Source organism: Pseudorasbora parva, chromosome 8, assembly GCF_024679245.1.
Source record: "Pseudorasbora parva isolate DD20220531a chromosome 8, ASM2467924v1, whole genome shotgun sequence".
NCBI classification, from domain to species: domain Eukaryota; kingdom Metazoa; phylum Chordata; class Actinopteri; order Cypriniformes; family Gobionidae; genus Pseudorasbora; species Pseudorasbora parva.
In genome coordinates this window covers 42,460,599-42,481,414 of record NC_090179.1, presented here as the reverse complement: position 1 = coordinate 42,481,414, position 20,816 = coordinate 42,460,599, and the positions used below count along the sequence as shown (strand labels likewise).

The 20,816-nt window shown below is 38.7% G+C and overlaps 1 protein-coding gene across 10 annotated transcripts in view; it reads left to right on the top strand.

The window, feature by feature from the left end:
* The window catches only part of LOC137084836 (uncharacterized), a 30,653-nt gene extending 14,548 nt beyond the window's left edge, over positions 1-16,105 (top strand). For 3 of the 10 annotated variants that reach the window (XM_067451323.1, XM_067451319.1, XM_067451321.1), the window contains 12 exons: positions 619-690; positions 1,319-1,393; positions 1,813-1,884; positions 3,408-3,485; positions 8,687-8,761; positions 9,181-9,252; positions 10,213-10,287; positions 10,633-12,568; positions 15,267-15,347; positions 15,430-15,477; positions 15,599-15,640; positions 15,777-16,105. In XM_067451323.1, the coding sequence (XP_067307424.1) occupies positions 619-690; positions 1,319-1,393; positions 1,813-1,884; positions 3,408-3,485; positions 8,687-8,761; positions 9,181-9,252; positions 10,213-10,287; positions 10,633-12,568; positions 15,267-15,347; positions 15,430-15,477; positions 15,599-15,640; positions 15,777-15,991 (2,841 nt within the window). In that variant the 3' untranslated portion in view covers positions 15,992-16,105. The other 7 variants (XM_067451325.1, XM_067451324.1, XM_067451322.1 and 4 more) reach the window with 6 other exon arrangements.
* Positions 16,106-20,816: the final 4,711 nt, after the last annotated feature.

The following is a 20,816-nucleotide window of genomic DNA, read 5'->3' as shown; positions in this document are numbered from 1 at the left end:
TAACGTTAGACCAATTCTTATTCGAGACTTGGTCTGGGAACCACCTGTACATTTTCTTGTATTTGAGGCGTGGTGTACGAATGCCCAGAGCCGTTTATTAGGCGCTACGAATGTCTATTAAATGCGTTTGGTTTTGAAATTGTTTAACAGTTGGTATTTTTTCGAAACAAACTTACATTCTAAACTACCTAAAACACGATCTAAAGCTGCATCGAAAGGTAATTTCACGTCAGATCCCATGTTGGATCCATAAAACTTCTTCGATGTGTCGCACAGATGTCGTCATTGTCTTGCTGATTCCTCCCTGTTCTGTGATTGGTTCCCTTTTTCAGGGGAAAATTTAGTCCTTGGTGTCCAGGCTTCCTTAGCAGCGTGAATTAAATTGCGTGCAAGGCAGCCTGGGAACACCCAGGCTAAGGTAAACCAGGATTTGCATGAATTGAAAATAAGATTTACCTACTGCTAATTATAGATTTGATGGAACATATTTTAAACATTACTGTTTGTAATTAATAGGCATAAGGGATAGGGAACAACAGTGATTTTATAATTGTATGTACTTTAGTTAAAAATCATTCTACACTTTCTGTAGCATTGACTTTTTTATTTTATTTTTAGCTGGGTCCAGAATCACATCCAGTCACTCCACCAGCAGAAGATTCTGTGAGACCCTCACCAACAGACACACAGGTAATAAGACAAGTTGTTTTAGAACCATTTAGTTTCAGAGCTGCACAGTGTACATTATATTGTAGTAATAATTATTTCCCAGCAACAATGTTTATCAGAATAAGTTTGACAGAACGATGTGAGGATGGCATTATTACAGGCTTTGTCCCAACCCTGTTAGTGCATACTGGATTTTTTTGCACACATTTATGATACCTATCTACATTTGTGAGTTATGAATGACAAATCGTAATATAATTATATCGATTTCTACATTTTAAACGACTTACCACAACAATGGATACAAACACCTTCTAAACAAACCTGAAAGTTTGGTCGGCACTATAACCTCATAGGTAGTGATGAGTATTTATGATAAAGTGGGTCCAATTGGCCCAACTCGCGCTCAGCCAACATGAAAATGTAGGCTGTTATTTTTGCTGTTGGGCTCATTTATGAATTGAGGATAGAGTGAACAAGTGATGTGTGATGTTATTTGATACCTTCTGGGGACATTGACCTGTATTTTAACTATCCTTATGGGGACACCTTGTCTTAGTGGGGATTGCATTAAATGCATGATAATATAATTTGTGGAAAATTATCAAAACCTTCTTCCTTTGTATTTGTCCTGTTTGACTGATTACAGGTTGCCTTCCAAAACCACATGGACACAGATTCCAGCTCTGCTGAAGATGGGAATGTGTCCCACTCTAATCCCAAGGTAAGAAATTATAGATGATGGCCACAGTTCATAAAAGTTTGGGGAATAGTTAATTTTATCTTTACTGATTTTCGTAACAGTTTTAAAGGCAACACTTTCAGTGTTTGTTTGATACTTTAGACCCATTCATACTTGATAACTTGATTTTTGCAATAAGATATTAAACTAGATTATTAATCTGTTCTGGTCCATGCCTAAATTCTAAGACAATCACATGGCAATTCAAATAAGTTGGATCATTACTTGAGAAAAGTGACTACTAATTATAAATGTAAAGAACAGAAAATCATCGCATGGACATGACAAAAATGATCACTCTTAAATTATTATTTTTTTTTTTGCATTTTATAATTGTATGTACTTTAGTTAAAAATCATTCTACACTTTCTGTAGCATTGACTTTTTTATTTTATTTTTAGCTGGGTCCAGAATCACATCCAGTCACTCCACCAGCAGAAGATTCTGTGAGACCCTCACCAACAGACACACAGGTAATAAGACAAGTTGTTTTAGAACCATTTAGTTTCAGAGCTGCACAGTGTACATTATATTGTAGTAATAATTATTTCCCAGCAACAATGTTTATCAGAATAAGTTTGACAGAACGATGTGAGGATGGCATTATTACAGGCTTTGTCCCAACCCTGTTAGTGCATACTGGATTTTTTTGCACACATTTATGATACCTATCTACATTTGTGAGTTATGAATGACAAATCGTAATATAATTATATCGATTTCTACATTTTAAACGACTTACCACAACAATGGATACAAACACCTTCTAAACAAACCTGAAAGTTTGGTCGGCACTATAACCTCATAGGTAGTGATGAGTATTTATGATAAAGTGGGTCCAATTGGCCCAACTCGCGCTCAGCCAACATGAAAATGTAGGCTGTTATTTTTGCTGTTGTGCTCATTTATGAATTGAGGATAGAGTGAACAAGCGATGTGTGATGTTATTTGATACCTTCTGGGGACATTGACCTGTATTTTAACTATCCTTATGGGGACACCTTCTCTTAGTGGGGATTGATTTATATGCATGATACCTTCTGGGGACATTGACCTGTATTTTAACTATCCTTATGGGGACACCTTCTCTTAGTGGGGATTGCATTAAATGCATGATACCTTCTGGGGACATTGACCTGTATTTTAACTATCCTTATGGGGACACCTTCTCTTAGTGGGGATTGCATTAAATGCATGATACCTTCTGGGGACATTGACCTGTATTTTAACTATCCTTATGGGGACACCTTCTCTTAGTGGGGATTGCATTATATGCATGATACCTTCTGGGGACATTGACCTGTATTTTAACTGTCCTTATGGGGACACCTTGGCTTAGTTTGACACTGTGAAGCTGCTTTGACACAATCGTGATTGTAAAAACGCTATATAAATAAAGTTGGTTGATTGATTGATTGATTGATTAGTGAGGACAGAATCCTAGTCCTCTTAAGGATAACCATTGGAACTGATGTAATTTCTTACTGATATAATTTTTGTATATTTATACTATAATGATCCTGCTACTGTTTTTTTTTTTAACCATAAGGTGCATCATAGCAGTTTTCCTATATAGTTTATTGGGTACATCCATCAGTAAAAACCATTATAAATCCTAAAATATTGTTTGTCTAATTACTTTGTCCGCTGAAATTTGGAGACCATGTATTTAAATGGCTACCCTCATACACTGTCCATAAAAGATGGATAGAAACATTCTCTAAACAGAAGTTGGTAATAGCCTCAGGTCTTTATTTCAAATCCACTGTGCTTGTGTACAGAGCAAAACCAATAAAATATGTGTTTGGCCCAATACTTACAGAGCACACTGTAGATGTGTTAACTGGTTCCCGGATTTGAATTTTTGTTGTCACTCTAGCAAAAGGAAAAGCTTTTTCCCCTTGTTTTTGTTTTTGTTTTGACTGTTATTCAGTCTCAAAGTACCTAATCTTTTTTGTAATTTCATATCCTCAAATGATGATTATTTTTGTTACAGGTATGGTCAGAAATTGACCATGCATCTCCTTCAACCAGTGAATGTGTACCACCACTGGAAAGAACAGAGAGTGTATTTGTAAGTAACAACATGAATTACTTGCCTAAGTCTGTCAATTAGGGTTACATAAAAAATCTACCTTTTAACTCACTATTCTTGAAAGTTTGTGGTCTGAAGATCACATTTAACTGTGACGGGGTTAAAAGTATACGACTCGCCAATAAATATTTTGATTGTGTATTGCTCTGCATACAACTGTATAATGTCTAAATGTTAAACCAATATGTCTCCAATGATCTCTTTGTAAGGGACAAAACCACAGTAAGATTATTTATCGAAATGTCATGATAAGAGTGCATTATACAAGAAATTGCCCCAACTCGCGCTCAGCCAACATGAAATTGTAGTAGGGCTGTCAACGAATATTATAAATTCGAATATATATTCGAGTAGTTTTTAAAAAACAAATTTTGAAGGTGAAAATGAATTTTCGAAAAAAAGAATAAAAAAAAAGCGACGACAAACCCTGCATATCCGTAGTAGAGCCGCGGCTGTCTGCTTTCCGAGTGGGCGCGCACATTGGGGTTCAGGGACAGGTCACAGGAGTCACTGCTGAAAGTGGACGCGTCTTGCAGTGAAGAGGGCAGAAAATGCAGACCCCAACTCGACCGCAGCAAAGAAAGAGATTTTAACCCTATATAATCTAAAGCCATGTCTGGAAGTACTTTGGATTTTGGTCAGTAGGAGGTAAAATTGTTGAGCTGCAAGATAAAGTTGTATGCAAGCTATGTAATGTAAGATACAGTTAGCATACCATGCCTCATTTAAAGGCCCCGTTCTTCGCGAATCCATCTTTCAAACTTTAGTTAGTGTGTAATGTTGCTGTTAGAGCATAAATAATACCTGTAAAATTATAAAGCTCAAAGTTCAATGCCAAGCGAGATATTTTATTTAACAGAAGTTCCCTTTCAAAGCCTACAGCGAGCGGCCGGTTTGGGCTACACCGCTGCACTTCCTGCTGTGATGACGTCACTAGAACCGTTTGTTGACTAACCCTCCGCCCACAAGAACACGCAAAATAGGGGGCGTTGTCCTTTTGCTCTCGCAGGTCGAGAATAGGAAGCGTTGTTTTTGTAGAGTGTGTTTGTCGCCGTGCCATTGAAACGCTGTTATTTTCATCCCGGAGTCAGGTCACCTTTGTTTGGCCTTCCCACGGGCGCTGTACGTAGAGATCAATGGCTACAGTTTATGATTAACTCGGTTCCGGAAAATGATAATCACAATATAAAACTATTTGCAGCACATTTAGCTGAGGACGGCTTCCTCAATCTCAATCAGTTTAATGCCGGATTCACAGAAAGATTATTCTTAAAAGATGACGCAGTTCCCTCTTTGTCTGGAGAAGGCGTTGTTTATGAGCCACAACCGGTAAGTGTATTTTATTATTTAAGTCGGTCCGTTTAACAGTTTATGTAACTCATGACACAGAGTGCAACGCTGTTTAGCTTTGTTAACTAACATTAGATGGTAATTGAAACTAATCCGAAAAACTTAGCATATAAAAGTGTAGTAATTCATTCAGACACCATCGATTGTTGGTGTGTGTAATGATCAGTTTAAACTCCTGAATAGACAGCTGACCATTCTGAAACATCCAGCAAAAGTCTTTCCTGAGCAGGTTGTAATCGATCCTCTTCGATATTCTCCGGGTCTGATTCCGGCTCAAATTGACAAGGCAATATAGACATTTTTGCAATAAAATTGAGCGCGCGTATCGCCCCGTTATGGTAAGAGGCGGGACCTTTCCGGGCAACGTGCTAAGCTGCTGTCCAATCACAGCGCGGGAAGCGCTGGCCCAATCAGAACTCGTTACGTGTTTCTGAAGGAGGAACTTCATAGAACAAGGAAATCATCAGGCCGTTTTTAGGACAGAGGAAACAGCGCTGTACAGATAAGTTAACTGTGTGAAAAATACTGTGTTTTTACACGCGAAACATGAACTCATGTTATATTGCACACTGTAAACATAATCAAAGCTTCGAAAACACGCGAAGAATGGGACCTTTAACATTAAACAGAAACATTACTAAAGTGTAGGCTACTGTACTGACTAAAGAGATATTACATGAAGCCTGCTATATTTGGGACGAGTCGCGAGTCTGGCGACCTTATATTGCTTGCACAAAAATCTTGATCAGCACTCAAAGTTTGTTCATTGAGAGAGAGAGAGAGAGAGAGAGAGAGAGAGAGAGAGAGAGAGAGAGAGAGAGAGAGAGAGAGAGAGAGCTGTTCTCTGCGGTCTTGGCCATTAGTTAATTTACTTGTTTTTGAGTAAGTAATACATTGTCAAATATGTATAAACTTAAATAGACTACCTATACCATAAGTTATGTTTCTTTGTATTAATTTGTCCTGTTATTGGCGTAATACGCATCATTGACAAAATGAGCAACCAGATGTTCGAATAGTTCGAATATTTGTGTGTTTTTTTTAGCGGGAATATTCGAACGTCGTTTTTGAGCAATTTTGACAGCCCTAAATTGTAGGCTGTTATTTTTGCTGTTGTGCTCAGGCCATCCTTAAAAATATTCTTGTTTGCCGTGACCCGACCGACCCTGTCAATTTAAGGCCGACTCAATTTTTTTCTTTTTTTTTCCTTTTAGTCCGACCGACTTGCCGGTTGTAAATTTGCATTAGACCGACTCATTTCTTTTTTTACACTTCAAACATCTAATACAAAAGTAATAAAATAATATGAAATATATTTGAGTAAGTATTATAAATATATAAATTGCCTGGGTCTACAAACGAAGGCTACGTTCATTCTTTTATAGAAAAACCCGTGACGTCATCTATGTTTACACTAAGGTTAACGGATGTCACACTATGGCCTGCAGTGCGTTCGTTTAGTTTCGGCTCATCCTCTCATTCACTGTAACGTTAGACTATTAAAGCCCTGTCGGAGATTTCACCGCATTGTGTGACAGGAGTCAGGACCATGGACACATCACACACACGTTACACACACCAGGCAAGTGCACTGCAGAGGCGAGGGCTTTGGGGGTTTGAGCCCGTGCCCTTTCTGAAAGTTAATCAAAAGTGCCCCTCTCAACATTCATCATTACTATATTGTGGCCAATAAAACAGAATTATAATTCTAATTAATAATAACAACGTGTACAAAACAGTAACAAATGGCGGAAAAGCAGTTTCTCTCGTCTCTGTCAGTCTGAATTGTCGTTGTCATAACGCGTTGCTATGGGTAGCGTGTGTTTTGCTCGACCGCAGCGCGTGGTGGGAGCGGCGGCACTGGTTGTAACTTGAAAATGAATGCTTTATGTAAAGTTCAGTCGATGGAGACACGTGCTGGCTCCTCGTGATAGGCTACACTACAACAGCGATAATAAAAGAAAAACGTGGGCAAAACGGTCTATCTTTGTAAACTGTGTTCAATGCATGCGAGTGCTGCCGTATGACCAGTAATTTTTGCCATCATCACCCAGTATATTCGCCAGAAGACGCGAATGAGAACTCTGCAGTGTGAGAAGCTGTCTCTGTGCGCTCGTCCAAAAGCGCGCGCACGTCTATCAACGCGCAAATATTGAGTTATTTTAAGTCTTGCGCTTGAAGGGACAAACTCACACAAAAAGTATATCAACATGTCGATCTTGATGAGTATCCAAGCAGACATAGTCTGATGCCTTAAGTGAACTGTATACAGTCGAGAAAGACGAGCATATCCCTGTATTAGGTCTTAAAGCGGCAGTAGCCTTCTGCTGTCTGTCAAACAAAAGATAAGGACATCACTCACTGCTCTTGATTGAATAGCTTTTGTAATTTTAAAAAGGATTAATTTTTAATTTAAATAGTTAAATGTGCAGTTATTTTACATTTGATTAAAAACTAATGTTAGACCTACCTAAAAACTCTGAAAAGCATTGTTTATTTTATTAGTATCTTTGCTCAATAGTATTTTTTTGTGCTGTTGCTTGTATTTAAGTGTTTTGTTCTTATTTTTTTATTTTAATTTGACAGTAGTTCTTTCTGTCCCTGAGCATGGCAAATACCAAACCGTACTGAAACCGTGAACCTAAAACCGTGATACAAACCGAACCGTGAGCAATCTGTACTGTTCCACCCATAGCGTAACGCATGTATGGGGGGCCACAAAACATTAGAACATTTCCAAAGGGTGCCATGACTGAAAAAAGGTTGGGAAACACTGATTTAGTGAACGGCTGTGGCTCGACGGCAGGAAAAACAATCCAAACAATCACGATTTTTAAACCTTTTTCATCATTAATGTTAATCAAAGCTATTATTGTAAATGTAGGCTGTCAAGAAGGAGGAAAGAGGGGCAGTGTCTCTTCAAAACAACTGAGAGACAATACATAATATTACAAAAATAAAATAACGTCTGAAAAAAATGGTTTGCCATTGTCTGTCATGTTTGTTTACTGTAATATTTACCAGTAAAGAGTAGGTTATAGCTACTTAATTAATTGAATTCATAAAAATAAAAAAATCTTTTTAATATTCAAATACACTAGTCTATATCACCAGATGCGTTGGTTTAGCAACAAGTGCAAGCCACTTCAGAGACACAGATAGCTGCGTGTTCTGAGTTTACTCAATCGAGCGTAAAAATACGAATACATATACATATCATATACAATACATATCACTGGAAAATACTAAAACGGGAAAAGAGCTAAAATACGTGAGAAACCCGGGAAAAAGGGAGGGTTGACAGCTATGAGTCAATGACAGCTAGCGGTGGTGGAACCTTTTTTTAATGAATGCACCTGAAATTTATGCAATAAACATGTTTTTGACAAATATTTCAATTTGTTTGTGGTCTATAGCCTGCAATTAGCCCATGCGCCCGAAGGCACGGCTTGAAGACCCAGTCAGTGACGTCACGATATGCCAATTTGTTTAAATTCATACCTACGTAATCACCATCATCAAAAATTAACTTTTTTTTTTGTATTAAAATGTGGGGGGGAAAATATAGACCTACCTACCGACCCTTTTTTTTTATTGTTGCTGCAAACCAAAATATTTTTAAGGATGGCCTCATTTATGAATTGAGGATAGAGTGAACAAGTGATGTGTGATGTTATTTGATACCTTCTGGGGACATTGACCTGTATTTTAACTATCCTTATGGGGACACCTTGTCTTAGTGGGGATTGCATTAAATGCATGATAATATAATTTGTGGAAAATTATCAAAACCTTCTTCCTTTGTATTTGTCCTGTTTGACTGATTACAGGTTGCCTTCCAAAACCACATGGACACAGATTCCAGCTCTGCTGAAGATGGGAATGTGTCCCACTCTAATCCCAAGGTAAGAAATTATAGATGATGGCCACAGTTCATAAAAGTTTGGGGAATAGTTAATTTTATCTTTACTGATTTTCGTAACAGTTTTAAAGGCAACACTTTCAGTGTTTGTTTGATACTTTAGACCCATTCATACTTGATAACTTGATTTTTGCAATAAGATATTAAACTAGATTATTAATCTGTTCTGGTCCATGCCTAAATTCTAAGACAATCACATGGCAATTCAAATAAGTTGGATCATTACTTGAGAAAAGTGACTACTAATTATAAATGTAAAGAACAGAAAATCATCGCATGGACATGACAAAAATGATCACTCTTAAATTATTATAATTTTTTTTGCATTTTATAATTGTATGTACTTTAGTTAAAAATCATTCTACACTTTCTGTAGCATTGACTTTTTTATTTTATTTTTAGCTGGGTCCAGAATCACATCCAGTCACTCCACCAGCAGAAGATTCTGTGAGACCCTCACCAACAGACACACAGGTAATAAGACAAGTTGTTTTAGAACCATTTAGTTTCAGAGCTGCACAGTGTACATTATATTGTAGTAATAATTATTTCCCAGCAACAATGTTTATCAGAATAAGTTTGACAGAACGATGTGAGGATGGCATTATTACAGGCTTTGTCCCAACCCTGTTAGTGCATACTGGATTTTTTTGCACACATTTATGATACCTATCTACATTTGTGAGTTATGAATGACAAATCGTAATATAATTATATCGATTTCTACATTTTAAACGACTTACCACAACAATGGATACAAACACCTTCTAAACAAACCTGAAAGTTTGGTCGGCACTATAACCTCATAGGTAGTGATGAGTATTTATGATAAAGTGGGTCCAATTGGCCCAACTCACGCTCAGCCAACATGAAAATGTAGGCTGTTATTTTTGCTGTTGTGCTCATTTATGAATTGAGGATAGAGTGAACAAGTGATGTGTGATGTTATTTGATACCTTCTGGGGACATTGACCTGTATTTTAACTATCCTTATGGGGACACCTTCTCTTAGTGGGGATTGCATTATATGCATGATACCTTCTGGGGACATTGACCTGTATTTTAACTATCCTTATGGGGACACCTTGTGTCTTAATGGGGATTGCATTAAATGCATGATACCTTCTGGGGACATTGACCTGTATTTTAACTATCCTTATGGGGACACCTTCTCTTAGTGGGGATTGCATTATATGCATGATACCTTCTGGGGACATTGACCTGTATTTTAACTATCCTTATGGGGACACCTTGTGTCTTAATGGGGATTGCATTAAATGCATGATACCTTCTGGGGACATTGACCTGTATTTTAACTATCCTTATGGGGACACCTTGTCTTAGTGGGGATTGCATTAAATGCATGATAATATAATTTGTGGAAAATTATCAAAACCTTCTTCCTTTGTATTTGTCCTGTTTGACTGATTACAGGTTGCCTTCCAAAACCACATGGACACAGATTCCAGCTCTGCTGAAGATGGGAATGTGTCCCACTCTAATCCCAAGGTAAGAAATTATAGATGAGGGCCACAGTTCATAAAAGTTTGGGGAATAGTTAATTTTATCTTTACTGATTTTCGTAACAGTTTTAAAGGCAACACTTTCAGTGTTTGTTTGATACTTTAGACCCATTCATACTTGATAACTTGCATTTAATTTTGCATTTATTCATGCAATTAGATATTTAACTAGAGTAATTGCGTGCATGTAACAAAAATGCTTGCAAAATTATTTTTTGTGGATGTTAGAAGGAAATACTTTTATTCTACACACATTAGGAGATAGTATAGTTCTATTTTTTGACACAGACCTTGTATTTAGGAAATTTAATTTGCTGAATTCTGATTTCAGTTTAAAAAACAAATGCTTGGATATGATTCTGAAGACTCAGTAAGCAGCATGGAAATAACAGAGGATGAATATGTGCCAGGGTCAGATTGTGAAAGTGAGACCAGCTCAGAGGGAGGCAGTATATTAAAGAAAAATGCTACCACCATGCCCAGTCCTGCTGTTAAAGATGGAACAAGAAAAACATACAAGGGACCTAGAAACCGGAACTCTGACTCTGACAGCTCCATAACATCACTTACAGTCATGCACAGTCAAAAGACTGACGATGGATCTAGAAGATACACCAAAAAACATTACTGTCTCTTTTGTGAGAAACCACAGTCCAAAATCGCCAGGCATCTGGAACTTGTTCACAACGATCAATCTCAAGTCGCTAAGGCCATTTCATCTCCAAAGAACTCCAAGGAAAGAAAGCTCCAACTGACCATACTAAGGAAACAGGGGGACAGAGCACACAATGTCGATGTCATTAGAAAGGGAAAAGGTGTCATTGTTCCATGTAAACAAGCGAGTTCTCCGAATGTCAATCCAAATAAATTCTTACATTGTGCAAATTGCCAAGGACTTTTCAAAAAAAGATTTCTTTGGAAACATATGAAAAGGTGCCCACTTCGAGGTGTTCTTCCAAAACCTGGTAGAACTCGAGCCCAATCGATTTGCGCCTTTGCGCAACCTGTGCAGAAAGGAGTTAGCAAGGGACTGTGGAAACTTATCAGTGACATGAAACAAGGTGAAGTGGTAGATGTCATAAAGAGTGACCATTGTATTCTCAAGTATGGCGAGCAGAAATACAACATCATGGGACACCGGCGTTCTGATCATGAACTGATCCGTCAGAAAATGCGTGAGTTAGGGAGACTGGTTTGGAAAGGAAGACAGGTATCCCCTCTCAAATCACTTGAGGAATACATTGATCCAGCCAACTTCCAACACACAGTTAATGCAGTTAGAGCTGTTACAGGCTTTCAGTGTGAGACAAATAAGATGGTGGTGCCAACGCTAGCCAAGAAACTTGGTCAGAGCCTCATGAAGGTTGCCGACATTGTAAGTTGTGATGCAAGGATCTGCGGTGACACAACAAAAGTTCAAAAAGCAGAGGACTTCAAACACATCTATCAGACACGCTGGAGGGAGATGATCTCATGTCATGCTCACAATACCCTGGAAGGAAAAAGGTACAACGCTCCACTGATCTTGCCTTTTGCAGATGATGTCAAGAAACTCCATATATATTTAAAGGAGAAACAGCAAGAATACTACAGCACACTTTTTAATGCACCGAACACCAAGACCTGGGCTAAACTGGCTAAAGTCACTCTTGCACAAATGATCATTTTCAACAGAAAAAGGCAAGGGGAAGCCTGTCTGATGCCAGTACAATCTTTCGAGTCCCGAGACACCTCTACTTTAAATACTGATATTGCTGACTCTCTCTCAGAGGTTGAACAAGCACTATGCAAGTACTTTAGTCGTGTAGAAATCCGTGGAAAGCGCGGAAGGAAAATTGCAGTACTTTTGGCACCGGAAATGATCAAATCCATGGAGTTGCTGGTTGAAACACGTGAAGTTTGCGGTGTTCTGAAGGAGAACATCTACATGTTTGCAATCCCAGGCTGCGAGACATCATTTCGTGGATCAGACTGCCTGCGCTGCTTTGCCATGGAGTGTGGTGCAAAATGTCCAAAAGCCCTATCGTCCACAAAGTTGCGCAAACACATCTCTACAATGTCCAGAGTTCTAAACATGAATGACACGGAAATGGACCAACTTGCTGATTTCCTGGGGCATGATATTCGTATCCACAGGAAATATTACCGATTGCCAGAGGGAACACTCCAGCTTGCCAAAATCACCAAAGTCTTGATGGCAATGGAGCAGGGAAGGCTTAACGAATTCAGAGGGAAAGGTCTTGACCAGATCAACATCAATCCAGCAGGTATGTAAACTGTTTATAATAAATAATAATAATTTGTTACATTTATATAGCACTTTTTGCACCAGAACGCTCACCACATCGCTTTTCTAGGCACTCAAAGAGCTATACATAGAAGAGGGGATCTCCTCAACCACCGCTAATGTGCAGCACCACCTGGATGGGGCGACTGCGGCTATATTTCACCAGAACGCTCACGCATCGCTTTTCTAGGCACTCAAAGAGCTATACATAGAAGAGGGTATCTCCTCAACCATCGCTAATGTGCAGCACCACTTGGATGGGGCGACTGCGGCTATATTTCACCAGAACGCTCACCGCATCGCTTTTCTAGGCACTCAAAGAGCTATACATAGAAGAGGGTATCTCCTCAACCATCGCTAATGTGCAGCACCACCTGGATGGGGCGACTGCGGCTATATTCCACCAGAACGCTCACCGCATCGCTTTTCTAGTCACTCAAAGAGCTATACATAGAAGAGGGTATCTCCTCAACCACCACCAATGTGCAGCACCACCTGGATGGGGCGACTGCGGCTATATTTCACCAGAACGCTCACGCATCGCTTTTCTAGGCACTCAAAGAGCTATACATAGAAGAGGGTATCTCCTCAACCACCGCTAATGTGCAGCACCACCTGGATGGGGCGACTGCGGCTATATTTCACCAGAACGCTCACCGCATCGCTTTTCTGGGCACTCAAAGAGCTATACATAGAAGAGGGTATCTCCTCAACCACCACCAATGTGCAGCACCACCTGGATGGGGCGACTGCGGCTATATTCCACCAGAACGCTCACGCATCGCTTTTCTAGGCACTCAAAGAGCTATACATAGAAGAGGGTATCTCCTCAACCATCGCTAATGTGCAGCACCACCTGGATGGGGCGACTGCGGCTATATTCCACCAGAACGCTCACCGCATCGCTTTTCTAGGCACTCAAAGAGCTATACATAGAAGAGGGTATCTCCTCAACCACCGCTAATGTGCAGCACCACCTGGATGGGGCGACTGCGGCTATATTTCACCAGAACGCTCACCGCATCGCTTTTCTGGGCACTCAAAGAGCTATACATAGAAGAGGGTATCTCCTCAACCATCGCTAATGTGCAGCACCACCTGGATGGGGCGACTGCGGCTATATTTCACCAGAACGCTCACCGCATCGCTTTTCTAGGCACTCAAAAGAGCTATACATAGAAGAGGGTATCTCCTCAACCAACTCTGGACATTGTAGAGATGTGTTTGCGCAACTTTGTGGACGATAGGGCTTTTGGACATTTAGCACCACACTCCATGGCAAAGCAGCGCGGGCAGTCTTATCCACAAAATGATGTCTCGCAGCCTGGGATTGCAGTTCAGAGCTAAGCTGCACATTGGATACTCTTGGGACTGCTACTATATTGCACCAGAACGCTCACCGCATCGCTTTTCTGGGCACTCAAAGAGCTATACATAGAAGAGGGTATCTCCTCAACCACCGCTAATGTGCAGCACCACCTGGATGGGGCGACTGCGGCTATATTTCACCAGAACGCTCACCGCATCGCTTTTCTGGGCACTCAAAGAGCTATACATAGAAGAGGGTATCTCCTCAACCATCGCTAATGTGCAGCACCACCTGGATGGGGCGACTGCGGCTATATTGCACCAGAACGCTCACCGCATCGCTTTTCTGGGCACTCAAAGAGCTATACATAGAAGAGGGTATCTCCTCAACCACCGCTAATGTGCAGCACCACCTGGATGGGGCGACTGCGGCTATATTTCACCAGAACGCTCACCGCATCGCTTTTCTGGGCACTCAAAGAGCTATACATAGAAGAGGGTATCTCCTCAACCACCACCAATGTGCAGCACCACCTGGATGGGGCGACTGCGGCTATATTGCACCAGAACGCTCACCGCATCGCTTTTCTGGGCACTCAAAGAGCTATACATAGAAGAGGGTATCTCCTCAACCATCGCTAATGTGCAGCACCACCTGGATGGTGCGACTGCTGCTATATTGCACCAGAACGCTCACCGCATCGCTTTTCTAGGCACTCAAAGAGCTATACATAGAAGAGGGTATCTCCTCAACCATCGCTAATGTGCAGCACCACCTGGATGGTGCGACTGCGGCTATATTCCACCAGAACGCTCACGCATCGCTTTTCTGGGCACTCAAAGAGCTATACATAGAAGAGGGTATCTCCTCAACCATCGCTAATGTGCAGCACCACCTGGATGGTGCGACTGCGGCTATATTGCACCAGAACGCTCACCGCATCGCTTTTCTAGGCACTCAAAGAGCTATACATAGAAGAGGGTATCTCCTCAACCATCGCTAATGTGCAGCACCACCTGGATGGTGCGACTGCGGCTATATTGCACCAGAACGCTCACCGCATCGCTTTTCTAGGCACTCAAAGAGCTATACATAGAAGAGGGTATCTCCTCAACCATCGCTAATGTGCAGCACCACCTGGATGGGGCGACTGCTGCTATATTGCACCAGAACGCTCACCACACACCAACTGATTGCTGGAGAGGAGACAGAGTGATTAGGCCAATCCTTATATGGGGATTATGAGGCCATGATGGACAGGGGCCAATGGGCAAATTTGGCCAGGATGCCGGGGTTACACCCCTACTCTTTATCCTAGTGACTTTGGAAGAATCTGTGCATATCTCTGAATACTAAGATTATATTTCAGAGTGTGTTGAGCCTGATGCTGGGATGGAGAGTGAAACAGAACTGTCAGATCATTCTCATGATGTGACATCAAGTGAGCCAGGTAAAGATTTGTAAACAAATTTTTTTTTTAAAGATGTTTTTCATTTCCATTAGTTAAATAATAATTAAATCATGCCTTCAAGCAGGCACTTCAGGAGTGAAGAGCAGCAGGCGAGTAAACACGGATGAAGGTAAGATGTATGAACAGGCAGTTAAATGTTTAATGCAATCAGAATATCAAGAATTCCCACCAAACAGCCTATCAGTAATTAGTAGTTTGATTTAGAAATGTATATGATTGTGTTTCTAAAGGATCTCCAGAGAAGACACAGGAGGTCATGAAAGTAACATCAGGTAAGGAACCTGTCCAGTAATAGTTTTTATTTGCTTTATTTATAAAAGGTCAACAACATAAAGAATAGTATAAAAATAATCCAGTCTTGCTCCTACAACACATGCAGTGCAATTAATGTAATTTTCTTGTCATTAGTTCCTAGGAAGAGAAAGTGGAGTGAGGTGGAGATTGCGGCTGTAGAAGAAAAAATGATGAAATTTATTCACTCGGGAGTTACTCCTGGAAAATTCGACTGCATTGCATGCATTACAGCAGCCCCCAAAGCCCTCGGTGAACGAGACTGGCAGTCGGTAAAGTATTATATAAAAAACAGAATCACAGCTTATGTGAGAAAGACCACTAAAAAGTAAGGTGACATTTGTTTTTTTTAATTCTGTTTTTGCAATTTAATTGAATCATATTATCTGTTTTTTTTTGTGTGGAAACATTAAAATTTAAATAAAGTTTTGAAAGAGTTAAAACGGCTCGATGTTGGTTGTAAATTTGGTGCTTGGACTTCCTTGTACAGTAGCCATACGACAGAGTGCCTATAGTTTTCAATGCCTTTATTCAGGCCCCTTTATGTTTCACATTTTTAATTGTGTTGTGGATTTAATTTTAAATGGATTAATTTATTTTCTGATGGCACATTAGACAAAACACAACTTAAAACAAATATGTTGTAATATCTGGTGGCAAGCACGGAACCCATACTGTAACTGATTAAATTTGGCTGTAGATTCGATTTGTATCAATTTCAAGCTTGTACAACAACAACAAAAATCTTGGTACTAATTTCCCTTGGCTTTTTCTTGTTTTCTCAACTTTTGTAAATAACAGTTATACCAACTGACAATAAGTTGTCTGTGATACAAAAAAAAAGTTTAGTTGAGTGAACTTAATTTTTGTTTTCTGGAGATGCGAACTGTTCTATAACAAATCTTTAGTTGATCCAATTAAACCTTTTTTTGTCGGTAGAACTCAATATTTGAAGTCGAGTGAACAAAAAAATGCTATTGGAAATTAGTACCAAAAAAATACTATGTTAGGTGAACTATAATAACATTGGAAAAGTCAATAACTGAAAACAGTGAGCCAAGACATTTATTTCAAAAAGCATTTCAAGAAATGCTTTCAAAACAATTTGTACAGACTTTAGGTTAATAAAATGCCATTTTAGTTTGCTGTCATTGTGACAATTAGAATTTTTTATTAAAAGGTAGTGTTCACCCAATAATTCTCTCATTATTACCTTAAGTCACAAACTCATATGACTTCTTTTCTTCTGCAGAACACACACAAAAGCATACAGCTCCAATGGTTTAATCTGTACCTTCTAGAGCAGTGGTTCTCAAACCTGTCCTGGAGTACCACCAGCCCTGCACATTTTGTATGGCTCCCTATTTCTGACACACCCATTTTAGGTTTTGCAGTCTCTACTAATGAGCTCATGAGTTGTATCAGGTGTGTTAGATGAGGGGGACATACAAAATGTGCAGAGCTGGTGTAACTCCAGGACAGGTTTGAGAACCACTGTTCTAGAGCAATACAATCAGTAAATATTACTTGTTATACATCTTGACATCTGATTGTATTACTTCAGAACACCTGGAATAAATTACTGGATTCACATGCAATATATGTATACATATTGTAGGTTCTGAACCTCATTTAGTTGCATTGTATGGATTGTCTATGAAAACGTCTCTGTTTGTATTCTAGAGAAGAAAGGAAGACAAATGAGTTTGAGACATCAAATAATAATGAATAATTTAATTTTTGGGGAACCACCCCTTTACATATTTCTCACAGAAACGAATAAAATGCATCAATAATTGCTACAACTATCACATACAAATCCTGTTACACCACTTTTTTTTTTAATAATAAATAATACAATTGATTCAATAATGCATTACTAAAATTAAACACTGCAGTTAGAACAGTTTTAAAAAACAATGAATACTGAGTAAACAAATAAGCATTTATTTTTTTGTTAATCCAAGACTAAGTCTTAAAAATGTTAAATGCCCCATTCCTACAAAGATGTTCTGCATTGCCTCAAATGTATATTTGAATCCTTTTGTATACTCAATATTAAGCATATAGAAGTCCAAAGAGTACCGTGAAAGCAGTGGGAAGGTCAGATAGGTCCTCTGTGACCACAGTTTCCTCCAAGAAGCTGAAGTTTAAACATTTCTTTGTTTACGGTGTGAGGTTGTACTCCATGAAGTCCTAAGAAGTATATGAAAGAAAATAGTTGAATGTGTAAACTTAAATATCAAAACTTAAATACACTACAAACAAAAGATGGCGCATTGTGGTAACCTGATGTAAAGACTTCAGGATTTTTTTTTTTTTTATATTTACCAACCATTTCATTAAAAATATGAGAGAAACAAAAGTTGACTTACGAGAAGTCTTGAATATTGCATTACGCGTCCTAAAGGGTAGTCCCTGTAGAACTGTAGTGTATCTGTGTCATAGGACGTCTGTAGGAAAAAATAAATAATTGCATTAATGATTATTTACTTCTGCATGATTACTTCAAATCATAATTGAGTGTCACTGAAAATGTTCAAGGGATAGGAAGAGTATCAGAAATGAAGGGAAAAATTCCACAAAAACTTATATCTCTCTTCAGGTACTTAAGAAGAAATGACTGTCACATTAACCACTAACTCCTAGGCATTCAGATGTATAGTAATAATCATACCTACTTATCGTAGATTGTGATGGAGTCATTTTGTTGTTTTGAGGTCCACATGAAAGTTGGAAAAAAAAATCTTAACGGTAAAGTCTAAAAACAACCACGTTATTTTAATAATGTGCAGCTTAGCTCTGAACTGGAAGGACAAGAATTATTGTGGAGCCTATGTAGACAAGTTTTCAACATACCTGGTCTATTGAAAGTGCAGGCACACTCAGACACAACAGTGGTACGAGTCGTCCTGGGGGCCAATACAGATGCAAGTTAGTGAGTTACTAACACTGCATGAAATGTGCGCGCAGTGTAGATCTGTATTTAAAAAAAACAATGTGAATGATCAGGTTAATAAAGACAAAAATAATGAGAATAATTAAACGTTTACTTTATATAACTTTACTGCAGCACAGCTTTAAAATTATATAAATAAACATTATCTATTCAAAACTTTCCATAAAGAAATCTAATGTACAATTATAATCCTTTAACATTGCATATTTAAAAATGTTTGAGTGCTGCAGCTGCCCTGTGTATCGTTAACGTTAATAAGAATTATCAGATGCCCTCAGTTACAGTAAAGATGGAGAGTCGAGTAATAAATCTTACAATGCAACCGAAGTCATATGCACGTCTTCCAAACACACGAGCAGCTCGATTTAACCATTCAGGAACGTTTAAGGAAAGCAAGTAACGTCACATGCAACGTTAACTGTACTGTTATGCATTTTTCATATTGGTAGCCAATATCGACAAACGTAATGTAAAGGAGAACTGACAACAGAGAAAGGAAGAACAACGATCATCAAAAACAAAGGAAGCGCACTCACCATGAAGTTCTTCTGAATTATTGCCCACGTCGTGCTCTCATGAATATTTTCCTCCAGCCATTTGCAGAAACACTCCCCATTAAAAAGTTGATGTACGTTGACGTTGAATTCAAAAAGTAAGCGTTAACGTCCACAAGGGCGTGGTTAAGCGCAAGATCATTTTTTTTCCATCTTTTTGAAAAAAATGCTACAAATATATATTTTAAAATGTATGTTTTATTGAAATATAATTCAATAAACAGAACGGTCCACTCACGCAAATGTTTTTTGTTCTGTTTGTGCAGGGTATTACACACATGAGAGGATGCTTACTCCTGTTAATGAAACTGCACAATTAAAATCTTCCTGCTCCCAAGGCTGTGCAATAAGCATGTTTTAGTAATAATTTATAATTATTATTAGTAGTAGTAGTAGTAGTAGCTTAAATATTTTTATAAATTATATATTAGGCATATTTACGTTCTTTTAAAAATAGCAACAATTTTTCTCTTCAATTTTCTTTAGTATACATATTTTTTTTTAATCCACAATAGCACTTCACTCTATGGGAGGGCAGTTCCTAAATTTGATTGATTTAACTAAAATTAATTAGTTGGCAGGATGTCTTTTGGTAGCCTAGAAATCTAGACGCACCCTAGTGGCAGCAAATCTAATCTGCCCGCAAGTGTCATCTAGCAACTCTCAATACCCTTCTGAGCTGTATTCGCCAAACTCTGGTCAGGCCAATCACGTCGTGTATAGAGTCGGTGGGCGGGGCCATAATGATGACGGCCGAGTTGCGTTTGCGTGCTTCTAGTAAACACAGAAACTGGCGAACGGCGGCGGTCTGTCGAATCAGCTTTGACCGCGACTCTGGAAGACTTGGAGTTAAGCTTTTCTCTGAGAAAAGAACAAAGAACGGCACTGAAGTCATTCTTAAAAAGGGAAGATGTGTTCGGATTTTAGCCGACCGGATACGGCGAATGTTTAATCTGTCAGTTCCGCTTCACCGTCGTTGCTCTGGTTGGTTGTAGCGCTATCCTATCGTGTGCAGAGGGAGTTTGAAAGACAACCGTTTATCCGCCCCTCGGATTGAGCCGTCAATGGGGAGTAAGAATTGAGATTTAAGAATTGTAGCTCTGATCTACTAACCTTCCCAAATGTGTTATTACTGGTTAACTACAGGATATTTAACTTTACCTCAAACATAATACATACTTTTAACAGTAAGCTTACCACGTATACGTTTAATTGGTTTGGTAATTTTAATTTTTTTTTGTGTATCTACTTGTGTGGTCTGTAGGGTTTTATGGAGGACCAACCCTGCAAAAATTAAAAATAAATAAATCAATGAATGAATAAGTTAATAAATAAATAAATATACACATGTAAATTAATATAAACATAAATAGATAAATAAATGTGATAATAGGAAAATAAATAGCAGAATAAACGACTCGATAAAATAAATGATTAATTTTTAATCAAATACAATTTTGTATTATCTTTCCCTTAATTTATTTTTTCTGCTTTTATAAAAATATATCTTTAACTTTTATTTATTTGTTAATTAAATTTAACATTTATTTTTTACATTTATTTTTCCCTCATGTATTTATTTTTACATTTATTGATCGATTGATTCATTTCTTTTTCCGTGTGCAACATGTAAATGAGGAGGGC